The 20,491-nt window shown below is 56.0% G+C and overlaps 1 protein-coding gene across 2 annotated transcripts in view; it reads right to left on the bottom strand.

Moving 5' to 3' along the window:
- The window catches only part of PMEPA1 (prostate transmembrane protein, androgen induced 1), a 58,511-nt gene extending 41,421 nt beyond the window's left edge, over positions 1-17,090 (bottom strand). Inside the window, exon 1 of one of the 2 annotated variants that reach the window (XM_060123097.1) lies at positions 17,001-17,090. Coding sequence is in view for 1 of the 2 variants with exons in the window: in XM_060123096.1 (XP_059979079.1) it covers positions 16,022-16,133 (112 nt within the window). In the remaining variant the exon portion in view is untranslated. Of the gene's footprint in view, positions 1-16,021; positions 16,174-17,000 lie in introns of those variants that run through there. The other variant, XM_060123096.1, reaches the window with a different exon arrangement.
- Between the last annotated feature and the right edge of the window lie 3,401 nt (positions 17,091-20,491).

Genomic DNA, 20,491 nt, shown 5'->3' with positions numbered 1-20,491 from the left:
AGGTGATGCTGGGGGCATCTCAGCCAGAGGGCAGGAGCCCACGCCCCCCGCGAGGCCCCGGCCGGAGCTGGACCCACCAGGCCCTGTGCTTCCCTTTCTTCCCACTGTGTCTCCCTCTCCCCAGAGCCGAAAAGGTGCATTAGCAGGCTACGTAATAAATCACAGGTCTACTCTGCAAAACATCAAATCATTTCAGGCAGCGCAGGGCAATTAAGTTAAGGAGATTTTTCCCATTACAAAGAAAGAACGTAGAAATTTTGATTCAAACACACACCGAGATCCGGATGACGCACAGCTGTGCGGGGCAGGTCGTGGACACCCCGGCCCCAGAGCACTCCTGTGCAAACCACAGCCCTGAGATCTGGTGGGGCAATGGGTTTGCTTCTCCCCACTAGCACCTTCCTGAGGATAAAGCTGGAGCCCGTCACCTGCCGGAAGCTGCTCGGAGCTGTCTGTCTGGGGGAAGGATGAGAGTTTCCCCTCCATCCATAACTCTACCCATGAACCTTCCCCTCGGGTTCCCGCCCATGACGCGACCCCGTGACCTAGATCTCATTAGAACTGAGTTGACCCCGACCTTCAAACGGCCGGGTGACCTTAGAGGGGCAAAGAGCAAAGTGCTTCTACTCTGCAGGAGGTGCCGTGAGTCTGTAATTGCTTATTAAAGACCCCCGAGGACTCCTCGGGGCGCGCATCTTAAACATCACGTCAACCAGCCTTCCTGACCTTTGCCATTTCCAAATACCCCGTTAAAGGAACTTAAATTCCTTGATATTTTAAAAAAATAAATACTCGATCGACTGAGTTTTACTACTTAGCCTCGTTTTAAACAACACTCATGAAGTCAATGATGTGCTGTTTTTGCTTGTTCCGCTCTTCCGTATTTACATTTAACATACATTAACCTAAGAATAGAACCATTAAATATGAAATACCCATCCACATGCCATCTAAAATTTTCTCATGGGCTGCCAGTTTGCTTTGGGTCTGTCGATTTCTTTGACCTTACAAGGTCAGGTACTTATGACCCAAGTGACTTCTGTCCTCTGAGCCCCAGCCCGCCAGTCTGAAAAACAGATCTAGGAACGGCAGCTCCTGCAAAACTGCACGTCGCACGGTGCCTGGCATTCGCTAAATACCTGGAGTGAGCTATGTGTTGCCACGTACAGCCCCCAAAATTCAGAGCGCTTACTAACATCCCCATTTTACAGACGAAGAACTGAGGCCTGGCGGCCACGAAGCTGCTAAGCAACACGGCCACGATTCTGAACTCGCACTTGGCCTCGGAAGCCGTTCTGCGGGAACCCTTTTCTTCTTCAGGGAATGCTCGAGTCCCAGTGTCGGGGACCCCGTCTGCCAGCTCCACACTCTCCGGTGAGGCATGCCCCAACCCCCAGGACATACAGCTCCATCCCGAGGTCCGAGCCATCCGTCAGCCACCAGCCGTCAGGAACTCAGCCTGGGTGCTCTCTGCTTGAGTAACCGCCTCCCCCAGACATGATTCATACCTGTCTGGGGTCACCCACATCCTCATTCCCTGCAAAGGAATGCGGGCCAGGTGAGGCGGGCTGGCGGGCTGGCATCTGTGGCTGGCGGGGCCGTGCCAGGTGGCGGCAGAGGTGTAGCCTGCTGAGTTTCCAAAGCCTCTGCCACCACCCTGAGTCTCCCTGGCTAGGGCTGGACAGGTGCCCGGGCCCCAAGTGCCCGTTTATGGGGCTCAGATTCAGGTTATAAAAGCTCTTCCCCACGACGGCGCCTGGAATTCCACCCTTAGATAGTCATTCCTCTGGGTCCACATGCCCCTTTTACGGGGCTTTTCCCTGTTTGAATGGCAGCCCTGTGGTTCATCCACACAATTGAATGCCGCTCAGAAATAAAAAGGAATCACTACTGAGACACACAACACGGATGGATCTCAAAGTCAGGAGGCCGAGTGAAAGAAGCCAAACAAAAAGAGTGAACAGGGCTTCCCTGGTGGCGCAGTGGTTGAGAGTCAGCCTGCCGATGCAGGGGACGCGGGTTCGTGCCCCGGTCCGGGAAGATCCCACATGCCGCGGAGCGGCTGGGCCCGTGAGCCATGGCCGCTGAGCCTGCGCGTCCGGAGCCTGTGCTCCGCAACGGGAGAGGCCACAACAGTGAGAGGCCCGCGTACCTCAAAAATAAATAAATAAATAAATAAATAAATAAAGAGAGTGAACATACAGTGTGACGCCATTTATGCAAAGTTCTCCACTCAGAAAATTTAATCTCTGAGATTAAATTTCAATCTCTGAGATTCTGTGATTGAATCTGCAGTGACTGCCTCGGTGAGGGGCAGGGTGGGGCAGGTACAGTCTGGGAGGGGCCGGGGGCCGGGTGCTGAGACGGAAGGTCCCTCGTCTCCATCTGGGCACTGGTAACATGCACAGACACGTGCCAAACCTCATCACGGTGCACCCTTACGTCTGTGCGCTTTCTGTCTATGAATTATACCTCAACAGACACGTCACAGCAGGGGAAGTGCAGATTCCAAGAGGAAGTTTAACAACTGAAGGGAAGGGAAGGGACAGCCGGTGAGGTCTGACTGGGTCTTTGCTGCGCCTTCCTTCTCACAAGAGCCTCAGGGTTCAATTAAGCCCGTTGTACAGAGAACAAAATTAAGAAGGGAGGGGAAGGAAAGAAATGGTAGGGGGAGAGGTATGAGCAGGGCTCATCGGGGGTTTCCAGGATGAGAAAATCTTGTGTCTGGAACATTCCGCCTTCAACTGCAAGCCCACCAGTGCCCTGTTCCCGCCTCTGCGGGATTCTCCCTTCCACCCCCCCGGGAAAGATACCCTTCAAGAAGAGACGTGCCGCCCCTGGTGAAGCAGAAAGCCACACGTTGGTAGCCAAGAACCCAGAAGGCAAAGGTAGGGGCAGCTCACGCTGAAGGGTGGGTTAAAGGCGTGTCCGGCAGCCACAGGCGGCAGAAGAGGAAGCCAGGACGGTGGGTGCCCAGCCTGATCCTGGTGAAACCGGGGGCCCCTACCATTCCCTGAACTAGACGGTAAGTTACAGGCCCCGGGCCCCCACTCCACCCACCAGACCCCAGGCCTTCCCCTGCACCGCAGCTGGCAGAGGCCTCAGGGGTCGCTCGGCTGCTCGAGCACCCAGCCTGGAAGGACAGGACAGGCGCTGGAAGATGAGGCTGACGCCAGGGCTCACGGGCCCCGCGGTCCTGCTGCCCAGCGCACAGTGACGCGTGCAAGTGTGAGCTCCGGCCTGGCTCACACGGAGTCCCGCCAGCCTGCTGTCCTTACGATGACGACATTATTAGTGGCAGCGCTCTGATTAGCCACAGAAAGGCTTCAGGTTGAAAACTAGCCCGGATTTCCTCCTTTCCCTCGACTGAATCTCAGTTTCTCCATCTGTAGGCACGGGGTGCAGGCCGGCCCAGCGGGGCTTAACCACAGCCGCACCCTGGAAATTAGCCGGGGAGCTCTAAGAAGCCCCACTCCTGCCTTGGGGTGTGCCTGAGGGTCAGGGTTGCAGACCCCCCAGGGCTTCCATGACCAGCAGGATGGAGAAAGGCTGTAGAGTCTGGAAAGGGACCTCAGTCCTAATGCTCTCTGGACCCTCTCCTCGCGCCCTCTCCCGAGGCACCCTTCCTGGGAAGCCCAGGCCCTGCCCAGCGCCCCACAGGTCACCATGACCCTTTTCTCCCGTCAGCTGCAACCCGACACGGGACAGATTCCTGCTCTCGCTGGCATGGAGCCCCGGGATCGTCGCCGGTGACCATTCCAAGAAGGGGAGCGTGTGCAGGAGGGATGAACAGGACGCAGGCCCAGCTGCAAAAGCCCGAGGGCAAAGGCGGAGAGGCCTGGAGTCGGCCACAGCCTTACACGGGCGACAGGCGGTTCTGAAGCTGGGGGGACGGCGGGCAAAGCACAGACTTTGGAGTCCCGCAGCCCAAGTTCAAATCCTGCTCTGCTCCTGGCTGGTGATCTCCGCCCCCTGGCACATGCCTTAGCTCCGCTTCCTCCTGTGCCAACGGGGTTGCCCCGAGGGCGTACACGGTGCTTGGTGAGTGTCTGTGACTGTTGGCAGGAATGGCTGGGGTTCGAAAAGCCACAGTGCCACTAAGGCAATCATCAAGGAAACAGACAGAGTTGCTGGACACTGGGGGCTCACTGCCTGAATACTGACTGCCCAGCTCCTCTCCTTTCTTCCTCTTCTTCCTGAAGCCCACCCCCACTCACTTGGGTCTATTCCAGGAGAGGGTTCAGAGCTCATTCTCACTAGACTGCAAAAGAACGCTGCAACATGCATCCCAGGTAAAAATGGAGGCTTCTGTGACATTTGAGTTGGTGACCCCGATTTTAAAGAAAGACAAATGAAGTAATATTGGGGAGCTGAGAGTAACATGGGTAGGGGGCTTACTCCAGATCTCACCATGAACGAGCCCAGAGGATTGGGAGAGACCCAGGCCTGACAGCTGAAGCCGGGGCCTGGGTCACATCAAAGTGGTGGTACAGCCTTAAGAACTCATAGTAGGGACTGTCCCCGACTCGTCAGGCAGCCCAAGGGCCTCCATGTGACATGACGAGCAGGTGGGGAGTCCCGGTGGCTGCATGCAGGAGCAGTCCCTTCCCTTCCAGGAGTTCTGCAGCCCTTGCCACTGTCCCATGCTGGGATCGATTAGCAATGTCTGTCACGGGCAGCAAGGGGAGTGCTGCTCAAACGCCACGCACTCATCCCTGATCCACACTTTGAAAGTCACAAAGTGGTTCCATAAGTACCAGCTAAATTCTCCTCTAACTAAAGAGTTACAGGAGCTGGGGATCCACAGATAACCGAGCCAGGACCTTACTCAGTGATGCGGAGGACAGGATACAGTGGAGCAAGTCACACAGATGGAGAATCAACCAGACAAGGAGACTTCAGAAGAGAAATGGCCACAGGAAGAAATAGTCCTTAACTAAACATAAGCGACTTCTGGGTTATGCACTTGCAGGCAGGGCCCAGATTCACGTGGATGACTGGAAGTTGGACTCATAATTACACCTCTGCGCCACGTCGCAGGCGACTCTAATTACCCTCTGGATGGGAGGATGGTGACAATTTTATTTAGGGCGAAAAGTAACTAATAAAATTAGACAAAATTAGCAGTTCCACGTGTAAGTCCCCACACGCTACAGATTAATGCAGAGACTTGACAACTGCAAACACCTAATAACTGTCCTTGTTAGAGAAATGAGAGGGGGGACGAGAGTGGTCCCTGACCCTTAAGCCTGGATATCTGAACTATCCCGCGGTGAACCTAGTGGATAGACTTTTTAAAAAGGCAATGTTCTCTGCATTTGTGGCTTTTGGGTTGAAAGTCTGGTCTAGGTTTGCCTGGGGGTGTCCCTAGATGTCAGCCTGCTCAGAGATTGGGATCCACAAAACACAGGAGAGATACACCCGAGATAGGAGTGCATTTAGCTGTGGTCCATCAGGACGATCAACAGCAGCAAACGGAGGGGTGTTCAAAGGGCTGGCTGGTGTCATTTCATCGGCTACACTCACCGATGTAATTGACACCCTTTCCATCATCTCGATGCAGCCATCTTTTCCTCCCATACCGTAAACAGATTAGAAAAAATTGTTTCCCCTGTGGCTGTGACCCCCATCGGCTGCTCAACTCAGCCCCGTATGAATCATTCCCGGCTCACCGCGACTGGGTTCTGAAATGACTGGACGATAACGGGGCAGCACAGACACCAATAAATGAATCATGCCTTCCACAAGACCAAACCTTTGGCTTCTACAGACACCAATTTACAAAGTAGAAAGAAAAGAACAAAGAAATTACTCAGGGTGTTTGCGCAAAGTTGATTCATAGGTTTACAGAATTATTACCGACTAAATTATTTTCAGGAAGGCGATTAGACCCGTGACCAGCTGCAGGACCTCAGCCTGAATTCTCAGACTTGGGAATTCGCAAACTGGGGCAGGGGCAGATACCAAATTCCTGCAGGGCTCCCCAGGCTGAATGGACCCTCCCTGCCTCCTTCGCTTTCTACTTTCTTCTGGAGGGTTATTTAAGACCTTGATGAAGCCTTGCTGTGTAGCCACATGAGCTGTGTAAAGGAAGTACGCATGTACGCACTTAGTTTTACTAAACGTCTTGGTGTTGACTTTTATTTTTTATTCCTGAAGTGGAGCAGCCGTAATAGACCACACAGATTCTCCCTTCTGTGATCGGGATTTTGAAATACATCATCTACAACCACCAGACTCTTCCACCCTCTCTCAACTGACGTCCACTGGAGGGACATCAGAGCAAAGCTACTCTACCTGCTATAAAGCTTAGGCAGATGGAGAAAGAGCGCTTGCTATGGCCACGTGCAAATTCTGAGCCTCCCCAGTGTAAATGTGGCCTCTGGGACGAATCACCCCACAGGGCTTGGGTTGACGCTGTTGGTCAGGCGTTTGAACGTTATAGGGCAGCTTCAGCACAGTCTGAAAGCATCCCCGTCAGGAATGTCTGACCCTGGTGGGCAAAGTGACATAAGCGAGAACAAAACTGAGCTCACGCCTGGCTGACGCTCTAGGGCAGCCCCACTTACCAGCAGCTGCCCGGACCCTCTCAGGCAAAGCAAGGCAAGGGGAGCGACAGGGCCGTCTTGCGGAATCTACTTCAGATGAGCAGTCAGCAACCAGGTACCCAAGACCAGCGGGGCTGAAAAAACCTCTTTTGGGAGAGGGCAGTTTGCTTTGCCCAAGATGTGCAGGAAAACTGACTGAGCTGCTCGTTTCTATTGCTTCTGAGGACAGAGCCTGGGAACCCTGATTCTACCTCCCTGGGGGAGCCCAGGGCAAAGCACACCTGCAGGGGGTGTGGGGATGTGGTTCCCGCTGTGGCCTCCAGTCGGGGGACCTCCGAGAAGTCTCCTAGCCTTGGGTGGAATGCACACGTCTTAAAATATTCTGCATATCTTATATTATAAATACAAGTCTATATATGTATGTATTTTTTATACCCAATGATATGCAGTTTTACATATTAAAGCACGTATTTCTGTATTCTTAACCACTGACACCCACACAGATCCACAGCTGGATCTGTCACTTCTGCCTGCAACCGCAAAGCCAGGGATAGAAACATCAGCTCCTGCAGACCTTAAGGACCTACAGAGACTCTCCTATCCCTGAAGCGTGACAGCGATGATAGAAGGTGACAGATCAAATGCCGGCAGTTACAGAACCTCAGTGCTCCCAGCAGCCACGGGGGTGACGAAGGAACACCATAAATCCACTCTTTCACTCATTGCTTCCTTGTTTACTGAACATCTACTCTGTGCCAAGATCATGCAAAAGTTGTACGCATCCTAAGTAGAACCTGGCACAGCTGCCCCCAGCCCCATCACCACCGAAGTCCGTATTAGGGACAGAAGATATGGGACCGTTTCTCCAAACATCAAAGGCACGTTGGTGTCCTGAACTCATATGACTGTTCAGTGGTTTAAGGTGTATCTGTCCAGCCCCGGGGAGCCCAGCGCCGGTGCCGGGCATGGGGCACCAGGAGACGTTTCCAGAGGACAGTGTAACTTTAACAGCTGTGGCTCAAGGAAGACAGAAGCGAACTTTACCCACAACGTTCAGATCCCAGAGCCCCTGGGAGTTTACACTTGTTACCAAATAATTAAAACTCTATTTTCTGCCAGGAGAACCACTTCCCAAACCCACCGACTACAGTAATAAATGACTATAGTTAAAATACATCTGAAGGTAAAGAAAATCAGACTCCACATTTCCCAATGCTTTCAACATCCTACAAGTGCATTGCAGAGGCACCGATTCTAAGCCAGGTGACCACCCCCTTCCTCCCCCCTCCCACTCCAGTGAAAAACAAATACATATCAGACTTTGCGGAACGTCCAGAAGATCCGATCACCACCTGGTTACCTCGGACGGTGAGTCACAGTAGCTGCCTAACTCCTTGCAACGTGTGGGTCTCACCGTCACATCCGAGCGGACGCCAGCTCCACCGGGGGTGACAAATGGATAGAGCAATCAAAAAACCCTCCGAGTCTGAAACAGCTGTGTGCGGAAAAGAATCGTCCTAGAAATCTCCCTTTTGGGGGCGAGGGGCAGGCCCGGCGATGCACCTGTGTCATTTCTAAGCGCTTAGTGGCACTAAAGTGATGCTGAGAGACCCCTTCCTGCGTGGGTTTCAGTACCTGCCCCCGAGGCAGAGGTGGGGAGGGGGCTGAGGCACGGCTTCCTGCCCCAGACAGTGGAAACGTCACTGGAGCATTCAAAATGTTTTGTGCCCGAGGTGCTTTTCATTGCTGGGCAGTTGTCTTGACAAGCTATGAAGCAGGTGTTAATCTCCCCTCTGTTTCGCAGAGGGGCAAGCGGGGAAGCTTAGGAGGGATCCCCAAAAGGATGGTTTTCCAAGTCTATATCCTGACCACCTCCTGTCCTGCCTGGAATCTTCTAGGAGCCTGCTGGCCCGCCCTGCCCCCTTCCTTCCCCCCTCATACACAAGGTACCAACCAGGCTCGGGGATATAACGAACAAAATGGACCCCAACCTCTCAGCGACCAGAGGGAAGAGAGATGACACAACTCATTACACAATATTCGATACCACATGATAGGTCTGGAAAGAGACCCACAGGGTGCTCTGGGAGCCCAAACACAGTGACCAGTCTGGGAGCCCGGGGGGCCTCCCCGAAAGACGCTTTGAGGTTGCCCCTGTTTCGGTTTCCTCTCAGCCCTCCTCCCCGAAATGAACTCATTTTCTTGTCCCTGTCCTTACTAGAACGGCAGCCCTTGGAGGGTACGTTTATCTGTGTAGTTGTCCCCTGATGTTCTGCGGTGCCCAGAGCAGCACTTGGAACAGCGCCCGCGGTGCAGGATGAAGCGCTGAATTACTCAGCACCTACGGGATGCTCTGCCCCACGTAGGTCCCCCGTAAAGTCTAGATCTTCATCATCTCACCCTGGCCAGAAGGCTGGCAGTGCTCAGACCCCGGACGGCCTGGAAATCCTAGGAAAGCTAAGCTATGGTCCCTCCAGGAACAGCCCTGGGCCACTTAGCAAGCCCCTGCCACAGGATTGGATGGTGGTGGTCTGGGGGTGCAGGAAGGAGCAGGAGACAGAGACAGCCTGATGCGGGACACATGTTTGGGGGAGACCTTTCCAATGAAAGTCAGTCAGCATGCTGTCCGACTGCATGCTCTGAGATTTGTTTTTCCCTCATGAATGGGAGTCGGTGTGGTGTCATGGGGGAAGAGACCACGGGAGCATGGGCTGTGGGGTCAGGGAGCTGAGGTTTGAATCCCAACAGAGCATCAGTTCCTGGCTGTGTGACCCGGAGCAAGTGTCTTACCCTCTCTGATCCCGTTTTTGCATCTGCAAATTGGTGATAGCAACAGCTCTCTCACAGAGTTGTTTTGAAGATTGAGAAAAATGCGTCACTAGTACCTGGCACATAATAAGCTCTTCATATCCAACTAGGAAAGCGAGTGGAAACAAAAACCCATCAGTCACCCTGGAAACAGGAGACAGAAGCTGTTCTGTGGCTCCTGGAAAGCCTGGGGATGCCCCCAAACCTTTCTCAACCCATCCCACGGTGCTGAAGCCCCTGCTCCTCTCGGCAAGCCATTCTGGGACCTTTCCCGGCTTGGTGACAGACACCTCTACCGGTGCCTGACAAGGCCCTGGCAAGACCCTGCCACGTCAGGGCTTGGTTTTGTGGTGCCACCCAAAGGAAAGTGAAGTCGACGTGACTTCATGGAGGGCACAGCCCACCTGGGGAGGTGGAAGGGCAGGAGCGAAGACGCGGGTGCTCAGAGGTGGAGCAGTGAAACCCACCGGGGAAGAAAAGATCACGGTCTCTTTCTGATGGCTCATCCTCCACCCCTGCACCCTCACTTGTTCAAAATGGAAATGAATTTTCAAAGTGAGAGCCTCAAACCATTTGGAGTTTCTGGGCTGTGTGCTCCCAACTGTCTTAGGAATGGACCCTGTGGGGTATCTGGAGTCAGGGTGGTGCTTCTTCATGGCCACATACCCTCCACCCCCAGAGCCCAGTCTCTGCCCCCAAAGCAGGCTCTGGATTCCAGTGACCCAGCGGGGGACCCTAAGAGATGTCTGGGCCTTCCTGGGCCAAGGCTGGACCTGCTGGAGGTTTGCCAGCCAGGGACAAGGAAACTCACACAAATATTCAATTACCTCCACTTTCAAGGTCATGGTACCCACACGGGCCTGTTCGTTCCAACATCCCCAACCAGTGCCGGCAGCCCAGCCCCAGGGTGGAGGAACCCTCTTCTGAAGTCCTTCTCAAAAGGCAGAGTGCCAGGGTGTGGCCGCTAGGGGACAGGACAAGTGGGTCATCGGGTCTAGTTCACCGCACTGTCACCATCGACTCCCATGAACGCAGAGCCGTGCACACGCCAGGCCACACTCCCCGAGAATCATCTTTGAATCCTCCCAACACCCCAGCACACCGGAGCTGCTGTCACCTAGACCTACAGATGGGCCAAGTGACAGTGAAAGGTGACACAGCCAGCAAGTCTGGGAGTGGGGCAGAGCTTCCATCCCTCTGGCCCTGGGTCACACTCTTAACCCACTTCAGCCCTCGGGAGAGAGAGGACCTGCGAGCAGGTGAGAAAAGAAGGAATTGTCAGTCCTTAAAATCCAGGAGTTTTACAACAAAACCTAGCTGTCCAGGTCCCTGAAACGGAGAGATCTGGCCTCACAGGGCCCACGTGACAACGGTGAGCCCAGTGGCAGTGGTCCCTCTAGGCAGGACTTCCGTCCGCCATTCTCTGCAGCTCCCCGCTCCGAAACAGAGGATACTGAGTTTGCCACCCTGAACCGTGCTCTGCTGGCCTCTGGAAGGCCCGGAGCAGGGGGGTGCATCCCCTCTGCTCCTCAGGCACACCAAGAGGAGGGGGCACGTGGCACCCAGCCCCACCCCTAGCCAAGCGTCTTCACACGCACACATGCAGGCATGCACGCGACACCTTTTAAAAAGCACAGAATGCGTCCTCGGCCTTGATCTCCTCCTCAGCACGTGTGCCATACAGGAGCCCAAGGCTGGCAGGAGCACAGTCTCCGAGACTCGGTGCACCAGAGCTCTTTCTCTTTGCGTGGGACCCCGGGTGCCAAGCTGCCTGCCAACTTCTCTCCGGGTGATGACACCTGGAGACAAGGCCACGCGGGCCCTCTGGCTTGGGCGCCCCCCCCCCCGCCCCGTGTCCTCCTCTCCAACACTTCCTTATGTTTTAACAATTGACCAAACCATGGACGTTTAAAAACCCTGAGACGAGGTGGGGCTGGTACACGGAGGTGGTACCTGGGCACACCTGAGCTGGCCGCTCTGGGGTTACTGGGGCTCAAGTGCATCTCACCTTGTCGCGAAGTTAAGCAGCCCCCGCCATCCCGCCCCGCCAGCCTCCTCTCCAGGCAGCCTCACACACAGCTCCATCTCCCTTCCTCTCTTTCAAAGGGAGAGTGCATACATTTGCACAACTTATAGGGGACAAAGTATGTGTGTGCGCACTTTTTTCCTTTGTGTTTGTCTCCACGCCCAGAAGAAGCTGTAACCATTCCCAACCTCGAGAGAAGCTGGCCGGAAAGGTAGAAAGGGGTAGCAGCTGAGTGTGTGAGCCCATACGTGTGCGTGTGTGTTGGCATGGGTGTGTGTGCACACGCGTGTGTGTGCCTGTGTATGCGTGTGTGCACAAAAGCCATTAGTTATTCTGTGGCTTGACAAACACTAAGCTCACCCCTGCCCGCAGGACGTGCTGGGCGGCGTAGCTGGCTTAACCCAGACTTCCTGGGAAGCTGTGGCCAACGGCCTGACCTGAGATCCAGTCAAAACTCAGCCTCCTATGGCGCCTCAACCTAAAACCCGGACAGTCAGAAAACATGTGGGTTAAAAGTCCCAGGTGAGAGGGTCCACGGGGGTAAAAGCTGGTGCCGGCTGGACGTCCACAGTTTAACCGGAAACCTGAAATATCAGCTTTCAAGGGTGCCCGAGTCTTTCCTCCTAATAAATGCAAATCCAAGGCGAAAACCGGAAATCTCATCAAGAAGGAGCCCCAATCCTCCCTGCGTGGCACACGAGAGGCGCTCAATAAAGACTACGTGGATGAGTGGCAGGTGTCACCTTGGGCGTTTACAGGGGCTGATTTTGGAAAGGAACTGAGGATCGTCTTCTCTCCACTGAGATCTGCCCTCCCGCCCCCTCCAGCCCCCTTGGAAAAACCAGTAAGTGATTAAAACGGTGGTTCTCAACCAGGGACAATGCGCCCCTCAGAGGGCATCTGGCAAAGGCTGGAGACATTTTTGGTTGTTGCCACTTGCTGGGGGGAGTACAACCCTATTCCTGACACCTAGAGGGTGGAGGCGGGGACGCTGCTGAACAGCCAGCACACAAGACAACCTTCCCTCCCAACAGGGACTTATCTGGCCCGGGCGTCCTAGTGCCAAGGGTGACATACCCTGGATTCCAGCGTTACACATGCACAGCCCATGTGCCACACAAGCCACCAGAAAGTGGGGCTCCTGTGAGTTTCGGAGTCTCTAGTGCGTGGGGATATCTGTTTGGAATCGGAGGAGAGGTCGGGGAAGAGGAATCCGAGGCTCAATGGCTCCGGTTGTGCTAAAAAACCAAGCCACCACCATAGACACTGTCTGCAGAGGTGCAGGGCGCAGCCAGGGCAGGGGCACCTCCCAGGACCCTCCAGAAATGCTGCCACGAGAGCCAACAGCTGTCTGGCCCTACAACTCGCTCTGTCCAGAAGGCACAGTTAGCATCTGTCTGCCCCCAACGGCCTCAGGCAGAAGCTGGAGGAGAAAGACAGGGGGTAATTGCTAAGAGATGCAGCAGAACTGCAAAGAGGTCAAAGAATGCCAAGAAAAATGCAAATGCGTGTGCCAAGAGGAATCCTTTCCTCAAAAGTTGCCACATCGAACTCCCTGGCTGTCATCTCCGGTGGGCTGTCACTTGAGCTGGTTGTTTTCCATTCCAAGAACCCTGGCTCTTTTCCGAAATGGTGTATTTTTCCGTGGGGTGAGTTCTGAGAACAGCAAAGTCCCATCGGACAGCAGCCCACAGCCCTCGACCCTCAGGAAAGATGGGGGCCCCTGGAGAGTCTTGGCAGTGTCTTGTCAAAGCGAAGACCATCCCAGGTATCTGGCTCCCTCAGGGCCGACCCAGTTCCCATTCTTCCAGGTGCAAAGGAGATGTTGCTGATTTCCTCCAGCCCCCAAGTTCAAGGTGGACCTACTCTGGGGCCCCTGTTCCATTTTCAAGATGGTGTGCGCGTTCCATGAGAAATAACCCTGGGTCTGAGTCTAGCATTGCTTGGGGACCTGGGACAAAGCTTTCCACTGCCACTTCCCCTCATCTATAAATCGAGGGTATGAACCCCGAGTTTGCCCGGGGTCCGCCCGGGTCTGATATCTGGGGCCGCTGAAGACCCACACCAAGGACCCAGCGCCATTCGAGGGGCAGGAAGCCATTTCCCGCACTGGTGCCTCCAGCCAGTCTTTGGAGAGCAGAGGTCTCATCTTGAAAGACGGTAGAGTTTTTTACTTCAACCATCACGGTCTCGTTTTTCAGATGAGGAAACTGAGGCCCAGGGGGCTTAACGGACCTACCAAGGGCAACCTCTTCTCTTCTAAAAGAGGAGCCACCCGGGCACTGCCCTGCAGACCAACTCCAAATCCAACTTTAACGTTCCAGTTGAACCCCCAGCTCAGATCATGAGAAAGGCACAGCGACCACTGCCCGTTTCTTTTCTCCCTTCAATTTTCCCTTCCCTCCTTCCTTCCTTATTTTTGTACAAAGAAACTCCAGGCCTTTAAAGCAGTCCTCATCAGACCGTTTCCGGGAAATCTGATTAGCACTCGCAACAAACTGTTATATTATACCTGCGCTCTAAAGACCGCTTCCCTCCCTGCCCTGGGCTTTCTTCCAGGAAGTAGAGGGCCGTGTGTAAAAAATACACTGAGCATGATGACTAATGGGCCACCTCAGGGCCAGCTGGAGCGGGCCAGGGTTCCAAGCACTAATAACCTCAAGGGTCCCATTCAAATGCTGAAGCACAGCGGTCAAAACAGGCATCGGACTTAACGGCCTCTCAGTGTCGCGGCCAAAATATTGTCAGGGCTGATTAGCCCAAGAAGGCACAGAAATAAAAATGAATTTTTTAAAAAGTCCTGAACACAAAGAAAGAAGAGCAGAATGTCCGGCCATGCTCAGCCCTCATAACGGATAAGTTCAACCTGACAGTGTGGACCGGGGTGCGGGGAGTTCCCTAAGGCAGTTTTACGGGCGGGGGAAAATGAGGCACGAAGAGTACTTGAGCACCAATCCACTTAGCACCAGAGACTCTCCAAACATGTGAGAACATATTTTAATAATATCCTCCTGCATTTCATTAGCCTCCCGAGTTCACAAAGGGCCTTTGGGAAGCAATCTGGTTTAATGCAACTCAATTCCGCAAACGCTGGCTCTGGGCAGGTTCTCCTGGCATCTCGCTGGCCTGGCAAGAGGCAGCTGCGGGGGGGCGGGGGGGGAGGGGTGGTGGTGGTGATGGTGGTGGTGGTGGTGAGGGAGAGCAAGGCTTTCAATTCCAGGACTGGAGGGAGTGGGGACCGGCAGATGGAAGGACCCACCACCAACGCCAGCCAGCCTGCCCCAGCAGGGCCGGTCATGGGTTATTTTTACCCCTTGCGCCTCACTGTACAGGCTCAGGGGTCGAAAACTGTGGCAGCCGCCTGCGGAAACTGGCTTATGAGTCACCCAGTGACTGCCCTCGCTCGGTGGCGGCTGCCTCTGGACTCCTGGTCCCAGATGGAAGAAGGCTGGCCCCAGCAGGGAAGGGCTGTGTGCCACCCTCGCCTGGGGAGATTGGGGGAGACCAAGGGGACACCGAAGCTCAGAGACAAGAGGTCTCCAAAGGGTAGGTTAGAAGGCAGTCCCCTGGGGGTGCCAGTCAAATGCCCATCCACCCCAGTGTTCACCTGGGTGGGCTATGTGTGACGGACGTCCAGGCTTATTTGTCTCAACTTCTCCGAGCACAGGGCGAGTCAGCGCCAAGCTTCCAACACTCCCCTCCCCACCCTTGGTCCACCTCCCTCTTTCAGAGCAAGGCAGTCCCAAATACAGACAGCCCCAAACTTTGACTCATTTGTAACCACCGTCCCAGCCAGACTGAGCCAAGCTGTCCAGACAGAAGCTATTTATAGGTGCGTCGGGGACACAGACAATCACACAATGACACACACTCAGGATCCACGTTCGCCAGACCCGCCAGCGCTGAGCCCTGGATTCAGACACCTGGACGCAAATGGTCCCCAGACCCCCAGAGAGATGCACACACTCAAGAGAGGCACCCAGACCCGGACACAGAGAGACCCTGAGACCCACTCGGGCACACACACTCCTGGGGCAGCCCGCGAGCCAGACACACAGACACGACAGAGAGAGGGACGCCGAGACCTAGACCGAGACACCCAGACACGCACACTCCACAGACGTACGGAAACCCACTCACACAGACCGAGACCCACAGAGCCACGCACGCTCCAGACACACACCCGGAGCCCCAGGCACCGCGCAGGCCAGACAGTGTCTCACACGCCTGACACCCCCCTGCCCCCAATCCAAAGTTGATAAAGAGCCGGCCTAATTGCTCCATCGCGACTGCCCTTTAGGGAAATAAAATGGAAACTTCACGGATCCACCCGCCCCAGCCCTCCCGCGCCGGGCGCCCCGCCGCCCTCTGCGCAGCTCGGCCCCGGGTCCGAGTCCTGGCGGGCGGGGCGCGGGCAGCGGGGGCCGTGCCAGGCTCGCAGCGCCGCGGGACAAAGCCGGGACGGCCGCCAGCTGCCGCGAGCCGGGAGGGTGCGCCCCGGGCGCGGCGGGCGCAGCCGGGGCGCGGGGCGCACGGCCCGAGGGGGCGCGCACGGCCCAGGCCCCCGCCCGCATTTGCGCCTCGACTCGGGGTCCGAGCCTGACGGGGCCTCCGGGGAGGGGGGCGCGGGGTCACTCACTGATCTCCATGCTCTGGAACAAAGAGCGTTTGCAGTTGCACGTGCAGGAGACATTGGGCTGCCCGGCGGCGGCGGCGGCGGCGGTGCTGTTGACCCCCATCAAGCGGTGCATGGACGGCTCGGCGGCGCGGCGCGGGGCGCAGAGGGCTCGGGGGCGGCCGGGGGGGGCTCCGGCCGGCGCCCGGCGCTCGGGCCCCGCATGCAGGAGGCGCGCGGCGGGGAAGGCGCGCCCCGGCTCGCCGGGCTCGGGGCGCCGCCAAGTTCCCGGGGCGCCGCGGGACTCAGTGCTCGGGGCCGCGCTCCCCTGCGCCCCCCGGCTGCCCCTCCGCAGCCCCGGGGGCGTCGGCAGTGCCCGCGGGTGGCGTCCGGGAAATGGGCTGGCAGCCGGGGCGCGCGCTGCCGCCGGGGCTGAGCCTCCGCTGCTGGCTTCCCCCAGCCGAGCGCCTCCGCCGCCGCCGCCGCCGCCTCCTCCTCATTCAAGTCCAAGGAGATCGGGTTTCGCTCCGAGACCGCGGTCGGAGGCAGGCAGACGGTCTGACGTCAGCGCTAGACGGGGCTGCCGGTTCCCACCGCGCGGGGGCCGGGGAGGGGGCGCGCGCTGCGCCAATCCCCGCCGAGGTTCCCCCGCACCCCTTCCCCGGGCCGCGGGGCGGGGTGACGGGGAAGGGGGCGGGCTCTTAAAGGGCCAGAGCAAGGCGGCCCGCGTAGACCCAGGACCCGCGCGGCGGAGGAAGGGCGCAGCGTCCCCTCCCCTACGGGGGTCCGTTAGGAAGCTCTGCCTGGCACAGATCAGGCCCGGGGCAGCGGGATTGTGTCCCAGCCATCGCGGGTGCGTTCCTCCCAACCCGGTCCCCGGGGTCCTTGACCGAGGCTCTCGGGGGGAAGCTTGTCCCTCACCCCCCCAGAGAAGCACGATGTCCCTGGGACTCGGGGCAGGGGAAATTAAGGGAAGGGGGGAGCCCTCCAGGTTACCCATTACCTGATTTCGCAGTAAGCTCCCCGACTCCAGATCTGCAGCCCCAGGAGGCCCCAAGCCCACTGCGCCCCCCGCGCACTTTAACCCGACCGAGAGGAGGTAGACTGGGGAAAACTGGAACTCGCGTAGGCACGCCCCGGACAGCTCCGAGAAACGCCCGGGAGCCCTTGTCATGTAAATACGTGTCCGGGACTCGTAACTTCCCAGCCGGCGGGGCCCGGAGCAAATCCACACCCAACGTCTGCTGCCCGAGGGGCCACCGGCTTGGGGCGGGGGGGGGGGGGGGGGCGGGGAAGGGGCACAGCTCGGGAGTTCTAAAGACGGGGGAGGAAGTGCGGGGGTGTACTTTTATTTCAAGTTTTAATTACAGAAGTGCTGCAAGAACACATTCTCCTGGAATTAAAAAGATATTAAAATATTACGTAAGAGGCCCCCCTCCCTGGCCCATCTCCACATCCTCTCAGCAATTCGGTGTGTCCTCTCCTAGACCCTGCCCGAAATCTCCATTTATTTAACAAGTACTTATTTACCGTGCGCCAGAAACTTATCAACATGAACGCAATCTGACGCCTACGCTGAGGGGCAGGAATATGATTATCCCCATTTTACAGACACGGAAAATGGCCAGGGGGTCACTTGCTTAGGGTCACACAATGGAGGAGTCTAAGCTGAACCCAGGTCAGCTCCCCACCCTGGCCCCCGCCCAAATATTTTTAGTTCTTTAAATACCCACATATCCCTGTAATGCCTGGAGTTTTCCTAATGAGCAGAGAATACTTTTGCATTTGGGAGGGGTAGGTGTTAAAAGTTACTGGCATTTCCTTTTAATAGACTGGAACCAGAGCTGTATCTTGTAGAACTCACTGAATGGCAGCCCCAAAAGCGGTGAGGTCTCTTCCCCAAGGGGGCACAGTGGTGCCTCTTGCTTTCTTAGGAGGGCAGGCCCAGAAACTTTTTCTAGAGGGTTCAAGCTCAGGAGTGATTGACTGGTGAGGGAGCCAAGCCCAGGGGCCAGGAAGGGGGAAGCGCTCAGGGCCTACGGTGGAGGGCGCCCCTGCCATGGGCTGGACAGTCTCAGCCCCTACCTTAAGGAGGGGTCGATCTCACCAGCAGGTCCAAGGAAGGAACAGGGGGGGTCTGGCTGCAATTTGACCTCAGCAGTTTGGAGAAAAAGCTGGAGAGTCAGGAACACGCCTTGGGGAGTTCCTGAAATTGTTATCAGGGCCTGGGGATGACCTTGAATCCCACTCATTCCCCAAAGGAGACCACCAGCCTTGCCCCTCATTTCAGCCATTCCTTCATTCATTCAATCAACAGACTTTCACTGAGCTCTAGCTAGCCCTGAGTGCCAGGAATTCAGTCAGGCCAGGGGCAGCCCCTGCGCTCCTGAATTCTCTTGCAGCCGATCTGGCCTGTCTGGCAGCAAGAATCACACACCGTTGACTGTCTTGGAAATGAGGCAACATTTTACACAATTCAGGTTAAACTGCCACCAGGCAAAAATAACCAGTTAATTCCGTGGATTAAAAACAAACCCACTACACTGACCTCTGGTTCATCTGTCTGGAGCAACGGCACTGGTCACATTTAATGAGCACCTATAATGTGACCCCACTGTTTTGATGGTGACACCTGGGACTAGTTAGTGGTCTCCGTCCTGGCTCCAAAGCTAGTTCTGCCTGGAGGCCTAATGCAGGGTCTCAGTATGGCGGTGGCAATGGCACCTCCGAGGACGAGTGGGACACAATCATGTGACCTTGCTGAGTATCTTCACTTCTCTGACCTCAGTTTCGTCCTCTTCAAAGTGGGGATGCTAAAGGTGCCTTTGCCTGGGGTGATTGTGAGGGGGTGAGGGGGGCAGTGCCTTGGAAGGGCATAAGAAGAGGGCTGAATATATATTAGCAGTTATGCTATTTAATCCTCATGGAACCCCGGCCGGGGAGGCTCTGGCCTTATGTTGTTTTCACTTTTGCAGACGAAGATATTGACAGTTGGAAAGCCTTCCCACAATGACAGGGCCCCTGGCTGAGTGGGTAGCAGGAAAGGACAAAGATGCTTTGGAAGAAGCATACACTTGACTACCCACACTCATGGGAGGCTTCACGTGTGCCTAGGGCTGCCAGATGAATGTGAATGTCAGATAAACCATGAACAATTTTTAGCATAAGTGTATCTTGTGCAGTATTTGAGACATACTTATCCTGGAAATTTATGTGTTGCTTACCTGAAATTTAATTTTAACTTGATGTCTTGTGTTTTTATTTGCTAAATCTGGCAACCCTCTGTGTGCCAGGCATGACCCTATGTGGTGCTGGGAGCGCAGCGATCGGGGCACAGAGCACGCTGTCAGGCTGGGCACGGGAAGAGGTGATGTGGACTGAGATGGGAGAGCTCACTCTGTTGGCAGTGCGGGTACTGGGAGGTGGCCCACCTCTGCTGGGCCAGCCTGAGTCCGTGGGAAGGAGACCGAAAGTCAGGGAAAGACATTTCCTTCCTTCGCTCAGTAAATGTTGTGCCTCTATTCAGTGCCAGGCTCTGTGCTGGGTACTAGACACAGGGCAGCCACCAAAAGAAACTCCCTACCCTCCTGTGACATCGTGGGAGTCAGGAGAGACGAGAGACAGGCCCGAAAACCCGTAGCTAAACTCGGTTACTTCAGACACGGTAATGATGGGCTAGAGGTTGGGCTGCCGATCGGGGCAGCCCACTCCGAGGAGGTGGTGTTTCATTCAACTCATGTTTACCGAGCACCTTCCTACGGCCCTCCTGCGGCTCGGATTCTTGCGGGTGAGACAGACAGCAGATGCGTAAACATGTAAGTCCAAGCGATGGTTTCAGAGGGACAAGAGTTGGAAAGAAACAAAGGAACCCGGCCTGGATGCAGCTGGAGTCCAAGGGGTCAGGTGGCCCCTCTGGGGAGGTGGGACAGCAGGGAGGGAGCCCCAGGCTGGGGGCAGCACGTGGCCAGGCCAGAGCCCTTGGTGGAAGAGGAACTAAAGGAAATCTGGGACTTGGAATACATTTCCCAACCCGGTTACAGGTCGTGGGATTGTGAAATGGGTGTGTGTCCCCAGACGACCGTTGGCACACGCCTTTCTGGGCCTCCAGACAGCACATGCGGCTGTCTGCCCCTAGCAGGGGTTGGATCTCCCACAGGGGGATCTTTAGATAGAAACGTTGAGGTCCAGCCCCGTAAGGAGGCCTTGCGCCTGCCAGTACCTGCCGTCTGGGCTGCACTGTTGGCCGGCTTCACGGGTGTGCAGCCCAGGCAGATGCCCAGGCCCCGGGCTCGGAAGGGGCCCTTGCTTGGTTTGAGGTTCTATTGTCACCACCTGGAAGTTCTTCATAATTAATAGTTTTTGAACAATGGGCCCTGCGAGTCCTGCAGACGGTCCCACTCAGGTGCCAGGCCCTCGTCGGCGGCCCTGCAGGGACCAGGGAAACAAGCGTGGGTTTGGGTCGTGGTCGAGGGTGGCCGGCCGTGTCCTGACTGT

The sequence above is a fragment of the Lagenorhynchus albirostris genome, chromosome 15 (genome assembly GCF_949774975.1).
Source record: "Lagenorhynchus albirostris chromosome 15, mLagAlb1.1, whole genome shotgun sequence".
Classification (NCBI taxonomy): domain Eukaryota; kingdom Metazoa; phylum Chordata; class Mammalia; order Artiodactyla; family Delphinidae; genus Lagenorhynchus; species Lagenorhynchus albirostris.
This window is presented reverse-complemented; position numbering and strand designations above follow the sequence as displayed.